The sequence below is a fragment of the Mercurialis annua genome, linkage group LG6 (assembly GCF_937616625.2).
Source record: "Mercurialis annua linkage group LG6, ddMerAnnu1.2, whole genome shotgun sequence".
Classification (NCBI taxonomy): Eukaryota; Viridiplantae; Streptophyta; class Magnoliopsida; order Malpighiales; family Euphorbiaceae; genus Mercurialis; species Mercurialis annua.
The window spans coordinates 22,812,944-22,822,893 of record NC_065575.1 but is presented as its reverse complement, the minus strand read 5'-3'; the positions used below and the strand labels follow the sequence as shown (position 1 = coordinate 22,822,893).

The 9,950-nt window shown below is 40.4% G+C and overlaps 1 protein-coding gene and 1 non-coding gene across 2 annotated transcripts; one reads left to right on the top strand and one right to left on the bottom strand.

Moving 5' to 3' along the window:
* Positions 1 to 7,079: 7,079 nt before the first annotated feature.
* On the bottom strand, positions 7,080 to 8,926 carry LOC126687691 (uncharacterized). Its single transcript, XM_050382248.1, has 3 exons — positions 7,687 to 8,926; positions 7,282 to 7,543; positions 7,080 to 7,137 (listed from the first exon to the last, which is right to left on the bottom strand). The coding sequence occupies exons 1-3, from the start codon at positions 8,924 to 8,926 to the stop codon at positions 7,080 to 7,082; spliced, it is 1,560 nt and encodes a 519-aa protein (XP_050238205.1).
* Positions 8,927 to 9,367: 441 nt separating this feature from the next.
* On the top strand, positions 9,368 to 9,474 carry LOC126654176 (small nucleolar RNA R71). Its single transcript, XR_007632433.1, has one exon. It is a non-coding gene; the product is annotated as a small nucleolar RNA R71 (small nucleolar RNA).
* The last annotated feature ends 476 nt before the right edge of the window (positions 9,475 to 9,950 follow it).

Genomic DNA, 9,950 nt, shown 5'->3' with positions numbered 1-9,950 from the left:
GGAATATTTGACTTCATAATGTTCTTTCCAGACCTTTTTCATTTTTTCGTCATATTTCTGCCTAGTCATTCGCCTATGGCGCTGCATCCTAAGGTTCATGCCAGGGCGATCTAGGGGGTCGTATTTAAACTTGTAAAAACGTTCGAATTTAGCTATTTCATAGAGGTGAAAGAGATTACCTTCATATTGGGGGCGTTTTGGTGCCTGCAAAAGAAACAGATCGGCATGAGTAGGGTTTCGAGATAAAGGAGGTAATTGAAAATTATGAAGACTTAGTATTTCTTTGGGCGAGAGGTCGAAGAAAGACTCGATAACTGAAGCCCACCAGCTTTCGTACTCTGAGGTACAGGAAGGAGAAATAGAAGGGCGAGAAATTTCAGAAATGGGGGGAAGATAAGCCCGGTTAAGGCGAAGAATAAATTGAAGGTCAGGGTAATCTTCGATTGACGGTTTATAGGTCCCGCGATTGTTGACGGAGATCAACAAAGGACAGGGAATTCCTTGATAATAGCCGAATTAGCGGGCGACATAGTTGGGGCAATAAGCTTCGATGCTACTGCGGCTATATTCTAAACCGGCGATAAGGTTTCGGGACTTCAGAGAACTGCCCCAATATTGCCCCCCTAGCTTTAGCCACGGATCGGCTTTAGCCTCATCTGTATCTTCACAATCCCAGGCGACGAAAAGCCATGAAGGGAGATACTTCAGGTTGAGAATTGGGCAAAACAATTCCGAGGCTCTGACAGAGTTGGTGAAAACCTCCAATACATCCAATACATGAGGCAGGCGAGTAACGGCGGCGATTAACTGGTAGCCGCAAAGTTTGGCCTTGATCTGAGGGCCGACCTCAAATAGTTCAGGGAAGTATAAGGCCAGCCACAATTGCAACACCCACAGGGGCCCGCTTGGGCATTGAAAGGTCCTCTTGTCGCCATGAGGGGCGATTTCATTAAGGCTTCGGTACAGATGGGCAAGCATGAATTCCCCAAGGTTGCATTTTCGCCCTTCAGCAAGAGCAGCGGCCAGGGTGAAGCAATCTGTAGTCACTCTGAAGGAGGAGGTGCAGAGGACGAACTTGGCTATAAAGAAGGCGAGGAAGGCAATGTGTTCCTTAACCTCGGGCTTGTAATAGTCTTCGCCCATGAACAGTTTAATGAAGGGGCCGTAGCTTCGTTGAGCCTTTGTCAGTTTGAATGGGGGCAGTTCGGCATCTAGATTGGGCGATATACGTTCACCGATGATTGGGATATTAAGGATGGCCGCCATGTCCAGTAAAGTGATTGTCATCATGCCGAACTTGAAGCAGAAGCAATGTACGGCAGTTGACCAGAAGAGAGAAGCGCCCATAATGTAGTGCTTCGCTATCGGCCTACTTGCCTTGCAGAGGTTGATCATGTCATAAATGCCGATATCCTTCCACAGTTGGCCGAAGTGAGGTTTTAGTCTGGTGACCCATTCTTGGTACCCTTTGTGTTCAGTCGGCCAGTTCCGGAACATGGTGTTTACCCAGACAGACGATTGGTGAGGAAGTGAAAAACGAGGTGGTACTTCTTCGTGAAATGGGGTAGCAATGTCGCACAGATGGCTGGGCGAAACAACGATTGGACCAACGCATTCTTGATTGTCACTAGTCTTTATTATTACCTGAAAATCGGTATTCGGAGCAGCAGCACGGATCTCCGTAATCTTGTCGGTCACTTGAGAGGCGATGGTATCGTTGGGGGCAGCCATGATAACTGAGGAGAATGGAGATATTTCAGTTAGGCGAATGATTAAAAGAGGTGAATCAAAGACAAGAGAGGCTAGGGCGAAAACTTACCAGAAGAGACTTGGTGAATTGCTCGAGGTTGCTGAGGAGAGAGAAAGCTTGATAAATGCAGAGAGAGTAGGTAAGTGATGAAATGAAATGGAATTTTTCTTAAAAGACAAAATCAGAGGGAGCCGAAAGATCGTGGGGCCAAAACGTGGCATCATGGAGAACAGCTGGAGATGACGTGGCTTAAAGGGGTACCGAAAGGTTTATAGATGCGCACCCCTTTAAATTTTTTTCGAATGAATTGGGCCTCAGTGGTGGACTTGGAAGTGCTGAGAAGGGAGAACAAGCCCAAAAGATAAACGTTTCAGACTTGTTGGGGGCATTGTTTACACCGGCCCAAATAATTACCGGATAGAACTTCATGTGGGCTTATCAGGGATTAAAGCCCAACGGAAAGCCTGTTCATTATTGCTTTTTTCTGTTTTATAGGAATTTGTAGCTCATTAGGAGTGATTCTCTATTAGAGTTTTAGTCTTAGTTGAATTAGGATTCTCGATTGTGAGGAGCTATAAGTAGCTCAGAGCTTCATTATTTTTGTATCAACAAATCAATCAATCAAAAACCAAGCCCAGTGCTTTTTATCTTGCAATCTCCGGATTGTTTTAATTTAGGAGTAGTTTTCGGTATTAATCTCGCCTGAGTTCTTAACTCCCAGATTATTACTTCTTAAATCACGTGGTTAAGTGTCTTTAACCAAACAAGCCCTGTGAATATCTGCATAGGTTCGTTAAAGTATCAAACCTCAAACCGATCCCGATTATAAATTCAAAGATTCGAGTCCGGAATATTTCCAGGCGAACAGTATCATGAATCAATTTTTCAATTTAATACAAGCATTAAGTTCAATAACCCAAACACGATAAATCACCAAAATATCCAAGGCCGATCAATTATATAAATAAACGTTCATATCAACCCTCAAACTAAAGGTTTAGTTACCCATTGTCATATGTATTACAACAATGGATAAGTTATACCTTGAGTACATTATAAAATAGAAGATAGAAATAATCTATACTAAAGAGTATTTGCAATGGCTAAACCTAAGTCTACACTAAGTTATATTTTTTTGGTATTCTATGATATATCTTTTCTATACACAAATGGAGTCTATTTATAGAGTCACTTGGAGTGGAGTTCAAGCCAAAGATGTCTTCTTTCCATATGAATCTTGAATCATGATCAAGATGAGAATATCTTCTTTCCTTTGAAAGTGGAGTAATGATCAAGTCCTTCCATAATCATCTTGGGTGCACCAATCTTTAACTTGTCCTGTTTCCACAAGAGCATAGCTTCTTCCCTTAATGAGCTTTTATCTTATTGCCAAAGCCCACTTCTTTGTGTAAAAGTCAAGAAAGATCACTCTCTTGAGTGTGAATGCAATATTCTGCTGATTATGGAAGGTCCGATGTGATAACTTCAGAATTTCGTTGCCTTATTCCAATGCGAACACAATTTCGCGTGTCTCCAGGTCTCAGCGGGCCCTTGGCCAGCCTGATGTCATGGGAGGGCTGAAGGACGGCTGATCTGCCTTCTTTTGATTCTTGACCAGTTCGATTCAACTCAAACCGGTTGGGCTTGGGATTGGCTCTGGTTTGCTGAATTCTTCTTGCTTTGACTATTTGACCTTGTTTCAATCATAAATACCCCAAAAATGATGAGATTTAATATTTATTCATAAAAACTACAAAACATGAAAACCTAACTATACAAGCTCTTATTTTACGCATAAGTACTGAAAACTAACAAATAAATGCTATAAAAACTACGTAAAATAATAGCTTATCAAACCTCCTCACACTAAAGCTTTGCTTGTCCTCAAGCAAAACATGAATCTTGCCCTAACTACCCCGACTTGAAACATGTTAAATACAAGTCAATAATTAGTTTACCAAACTAATGAATCGATTAAGTGAGATTTCCTAAACCAACAACCATTAATGATACAGACAATAGACAGATGAAAATAGAATGACATAATCTGATAACACTAAGAATACTATCATCCTAGCTTATGCAACACTGACTAACATCGTTGAATCACCATCATTTGCGGGACATGTGAAAAATGGTCAACTTTCTTACTTAAGCAAATCATGTCATAAACTCGTAATAAATAAACAAATGGCATTAATTCCTCACAAGTTTTCACTCCGACGCTCATGTGTTTGAGGTGTGAAATTAACAAATTATCTCTCAATTGAAAACATGCAAATTTACCATAGGCTTGCTCGTAGTCCCGGACTCCGCTACTTGGCTCGGTTTTTGACAAAAATCACCTAGTCTTTGTTTTTCAGTTTTGATGGGGTTGAAAGAAAAAGTAGGTAATGGACTAGCTTGGAATGTTCTTGAACAAGGGAACTTTTTTTTCTTTCTAATTGCCTTTACTTTTGTAACGACCCAATTTCATGGATCGTGACCGGCGCTAGGGTATGGGTATGGTCGTACCGAAACCCGTAGCAAGCCTCGCGGAAAACCTTATATTCAATATAACCTGCAAGAAAACCAATGCTCGGGGGCAACCGAGACTTCAGCCTAAGTCTAACAACTTATATCGCAGTTCTAATATAACTACTTAATAGCAATTCAAACTATGAAATCAGCCTCATATAATAATTAGTCCAATGTAACATACCCAAGTATAATAATGTTAAAGTCGTAACACTACGACAAACCAAAGTACAATAATAGAGACAACTAGTTCTACTGCAGTCTAAGAAGTAAAACAGTAACTAGTCTGATAACATAAAAAGACCTCCGAGGAATCAAAAGATCGGAGATGACCAACGCTCTCAAAATCATAGACCTGGGAAGTTTGGAAAACAACGGGGTCAGATATACTGAGATGAGTTCATAATGCTATTTACATTTATTAAGTTTAAAACCCTTAAAACAAATCCTTTTATACTAATATATATACTTGATTATGGAAATTTGAGATTTTGAAATTGAAATCGAAAACGTTCCAAACTCTGAGATTACTTCTAATACATCTTAAAACACATTTTAAAAGGTTTGGAACCTTCGAAACACGAATCTAAGTGGTCGGACCACTCAAACGAACCCAAGGTACCGTTTAGGCTTAACGGAACAAGTTAGAAAAATGCGGGATGTTACGTTCTCCCAAACTTAAAAACAAAATCGTCCTCGATTTTACAACAATGAAACTAAACAACAACTCACATAAACACACCAAAGTAATGCACATAGTACAATTCCCAAAATATCAATCACCAAGTAGCACATAAATACACACATAATCTAAAGTTCTAGCATAGCATAAAAATGAGATCCACCATCGCTTATTATGGCCCTCGGAGTGCCAAACCGATTCATCAGGCGCTTGAGAAACTCCAACACCACTTTGGCATCATTTGTGGGTAAGGCCTCTGCCTCTTCCCATTTGGAGATGTAATCCACGCATACCAACATGTATTGTTTTCCAAAAGACACCGGAAACGGCCCCATGAAATCAATCCCCCATACGTCGAAAATTTCTACCTCATGGATGGAAGTCAAGGGCATCTCATCTCGTTTAGAGATATTTCCAACTCGCTGTCATCGATCGCAATGATTCACAAAATCCTTTGCATCTCTAAAGAGTGTTGGCCAAAAGAATCTGATCTCAAGCACGCGAGCCGCGGTTCTTGCCGTACCATAATGCCCCGCATAAGATGACTCGTGGAAATGACTAAGAATGGGTAGCATCTCGTTAAGAGGCACACATCGTCTTAGCATTGCATCCCCACATACCTTGAATAGGTACGGTTCATCCCAGAGAAATCTTTTAACATCACTTAAAAACTTTTTCCTTTGATGATAAGACATGTCAGGTGGCATAATATTTTAAGATAAATAATTTGCAATGTCTGCATACCACATTGTCTCCACCTCAGAAATCATCATAAGCATTTCATCTAGAAACCTCTCATTGATTTCCACTCCTAATGGTATAGCTTCAAGAATTTCTAACCTTCATAAATGGTCAGCTACCATATTTTCCGTCCCCTTTTTGTCTTTGATTTCGATGTCAAACTCTTGCATGAGTAGCACCCATCGAATCAGTCTCGGCTTTGCGTCTTGTTTTGCGAAGAGATATCGCAGTGCGGCATGATCTGTATAAACGACAACTTTGGAGCATAGCAGATATGATCGAAACTTATCCAACGCAAACACCATAGCGAGCATTTCTTTCTCAGTGGTGATGTAGTTGAGCTGAGCCCCTGCCATTGTTCGACTTGCATAATAAATCACATGCAATTTCTTGTCCTTTTTCTGCCCCAAAACACATCCTAGAGCTTGATCACTCGCGTCACACATAAGTTCAAAAGGTAGCTCCCAATCTGGCGAAGAGATGATCAGCGCAGAGACTAGCTCTTCCTTTAACTTTTCAAATGCTATCAAACAATCGTTAGTGAAATTAAAAAGGAGCATCTTTAACAAGAAAATTAGTAAGAGGTCTAGCAATTGAGGAAAAATCTTTGATAAAGCGACGATAGAAAACGACATGCCCTAGAAAGGCACGGACTCCCTTAACAGTGAGTGGTGGTGGAAGTTTGTCGATCACTTCCGTCTTTGCTCTATCTACCTCAATGCCATCCTTCAAAATTTTGTGGCCTAAGACTACTCCTTCCTCTACCATGAAATGGCACTTTTCCCAATTTAGCACTAAATTTGTCTCTTCACATCGTGCTAGAACTCGATCGAGATTCGTTAAGCATTCCTCAAAAGAATCTCCAAATACTGAGAAGTCATCCATGAAAACTTCTATAGCATCCTCCATCATATCAGAAAATATGGAGGTCATGCATCGCTGAAATGTTGTTGGTGCGTTACAGAGACCAAACAGCATCCTGCGATATGCAAATGTTCCAAAAGGACAAGTAAAAGTTGTTTTCTCTTGGTCTTTCGGAAAAATGAGAATTTGATTATATCCGGAATAACCATCAAGAAAACAATAAAAAGCGTGGCCCGCTACCCGCTCTAACATTTGATCAATAAAAGGCAACGGAAAGTGGTCTTTCCTCGTCTCTGTATTCAACTTGCGGTAGTCAATACAGACACGCCACCCCGTTACCGTCCTTGTGGAGATTTGCTCCCCTTTGTTGTTCTCAATCACTGTCATACCCCCCTTTTTCGGAACACATTGAATGGGACTTACCCATGGGCTATCAGAAATGGGGTAAATAATTCCAACATCAAGTAATTTCACAATCTCTTTGTGAACTACTTCTTTCATGTTTGGATTGAGCCTCCTCTGTCACTATGCTGACGACTTGGATTCATCCTCAAGATGAATTTTATGCATCACCACTGATGGGCTAATCCCAAAGATGTCAGAAATTTGTCATCCAATTGCCAAAATATGATTTTTGACCACTTAAATCACTTGATGCTCTTGTGATTCTGTCAATTTGCTTGAGATTATAATTGGCAATGTATTATTTTCTCCTACAAATGCGTACCTTAGATGAGATGGAAGTAACTTAAGCTCCACTTTTGGTGTCTTAACAGAAGATGGTGGTGTTACCCTCTCGTTTCTGATTAACTCGTCGGGTGTAGATTCGTCCTCTTTAGGGTCTTCTCCCTTGTCCTGTTCAGTTGGTTCTTCAGAGATGAAAGATACCTCTAATACTTGTGCAGATTCAATTCCCTCCTCAGATTTACATATCTCAGAAGAGACATGGAGGGAATTTGGTACTGTCAGTTGTTCTGTAACCTTGTCCCCTGTTAAACAATTTTTGGATTGGACGAACTCTGTACCTAAAAGCTTGAAATCGATTAGGTTAGTCTCACTACCTTGGTTTATTGCTTCCATGTTCCTCTTGATTTTTCGGACGCCATATTATCGAATACATCAACTCGCATGCATCCTTCCTCTTTGGTAGCATTTCGCATCAACCTTTTCATGTCAAATTCCAGACTATCTTCGTCAATTCTCAAGGTCAAATTTCCAGCATGAACATCAATTAGCGCCCTTCTCGTATTCATGAAAGGACGCCGAAGAATCATGGGGCAGTTCTTATCAACTGCATAATCAAGAATGACAAAGTCTACTGGAAAGATGAACTTATCCACTTTTACTAGAACATCTTCGACCACTCCATATGGTTTCTTGATTGACTGGTCGGCCAGTTGGAGAACCATTGAAGTTTGTTTCACTGATTGATTACCAAACAAATTTCTGAAAAGAAATAGAGGCCTTAAATTGATACTTTCGCCCAAATCACATAAACAACTCACATCATCTAAATTTCCAATGGTGCAAGGAATAGTAAAACTCCCTGGATCTTTCAGTTTTGTGGGTAGATCACTCAAAATGATTGAGCTACAGTTTTTAGTCAATGAGATAGAGCCTTTATCTTCCCAACTCCGCTTGTTCATAATTATGTCTTTGGGAAACTTTGCATACTGAGGCATTTCTCGCAAAGCATCCGCTAGACTTATATTTATTTGGAGCTTCTTGAATATTTCCAAAAATTTATGAAATTTATGGTTGTCTGGCGTTTTTCTGAGCCGACTTGGAAACGGTACCTTAGGCACATATGGAGGTGGTGGTGGTGGTCTTACCTCAAGAGTTGCATCCTCAACTATTACCTCCTCGCTTTCCTTTGTATTGCTTGAAATCGCTTCGTCAACGTTTAGCTCATCATAGACTTCTATAGGCTTCTTTCCGTGCGGATCATTAAGAGCCTTTTGGATCCTTAGCTCAACAGCCTTAACTTGCTCCTTGGGATTTGTCTCTGTAGTGGAAGGTAGACCACCCTGGTTTCTACCTTGAATATAGGTTGCTAATTGTGAAATTTGTACCTCGAGATGATGGAAGGCAGCTGCTTGATTTTTATCTTTTTGTCGCGCTTCCGCTTCAAATTTCTCAAATTTCTCCAAAATTTTATCGAGCTTACTTCCCTCATTTTGATTCCTGTTTGATTGAAATCCAGGAGGATTCTGCGGCCTACTACCATAATTGTTAGAATTAAAATTACCTTGATTAGGTTGGTAGTTGTTCCCTGACTGAAAATTGGAACTTCTTGCATTTCCTGAGTATTCACATTGTTTGGACCTGAATGATTTGTATCTTTCCAAGCAAAATTCGGATGACTCCTCCATCCTGGATTATAAGTGTTAGAAAATGGGTCATTCCGTTGTCTGCCAACGTAATTTACCTGCTCATTTGTGGTTTGTTCTGAAACTAAGCATTCTCCTCCTTAGTGGCTGAAATCTCCATAAAATTCGCATCCTGCTTGCACTGTTGCTATCGGAGCATTCCTTTGTCTTTTGTACAAATCCACTTGAGCTTGGAGGGCAACGTTCTTTGTTTTCATCGCCTCCAACTCTTGGATCTGCTCTAAGGTCATCATGCTCCTTTGATTTGGTTGTCTAAGCCTCTCAGTAGGCCAAGAACTGCTGTTTGTAGCCAACTCATCTAGCAGAGCTAATGCTTCTTCATATGTTTTCCTCATGATTGAGCCTCTTGAAGCTGCATCAATAGTAGCTCTAGTATGCTCGTTAATACCATTATAAAATATCTGAATTAAATGTTCCTTCTAGAGGTGGTGATGTGGGCAACTTCATTGAAGTTCATTGAATCTCTCCCACACTCCATATAAAGCTTCTCCATCATGTTAAAAGAAATCTATAATTTCTTTCGTCAATCTTGCCGTCTTCCCCAAAGGGAAATATTTTTGGAGAAAAGCTTGTGCAAGTTGTCTCCACGTCGTGATGGAATTGCTAAATATAGATTGAATCCATTCTCATGCCTTGTCTCACAAGGAGAATGGAAACAATCGAAGCTTGATTTGATCCTCCGTCACATTGGGAATCTTGAACGTATTGCACACCTCTAAAAATTTCAAAATATGTGCATTTGGATCTTCACTAGGCAAACCATAAAATTGGCATCGATTCTCAAGTAGAGTAATCGCGCTAGTTTTGATCTCAAAAGTATTTGCCTGAATAGGGGGTGCAAAACATCCAAAATAGCATGATCAACATCTGGTAAAAAGAATTCACCCAAAGTGCGCCTTTGAGGTGCTTGCTGTTGTTGTTGTCTGTTTTGATTCCTTGGTTGCCTTTGTTAAACTGCTTCTACCTCAACATTTTGTCGATGGTGAGGTTGAATCATATCAACATT

What these genes read in the sequence shown, in the direction of transcription:
- LOC126687691 (XM_050382248.1), bottom strand. Translation starts at nt 8,926, where the DNA reads ATGGAGGAGTCATCCGAATTTTGCTTGGAAAGATACAAATCATTCAGG. An exon ending in TGCTACCAAAGAGGAAGGAT is followed by an intron (nt 7,544 to 7,686) that starts GCATGCGAGTTG and finishes ATTGTTTAACAG; the next exon opens with GGGACAAGGTTACAGAACAA. An exon ending in TTACTTCCATCTCATCTAAG is followed by an intron (nt 7,138 to 7,281) that starts GTACGCATTTGT and finishes CTTTGGGATTAG; the next exon opens with CCCATCAGTGGTGATGCATA.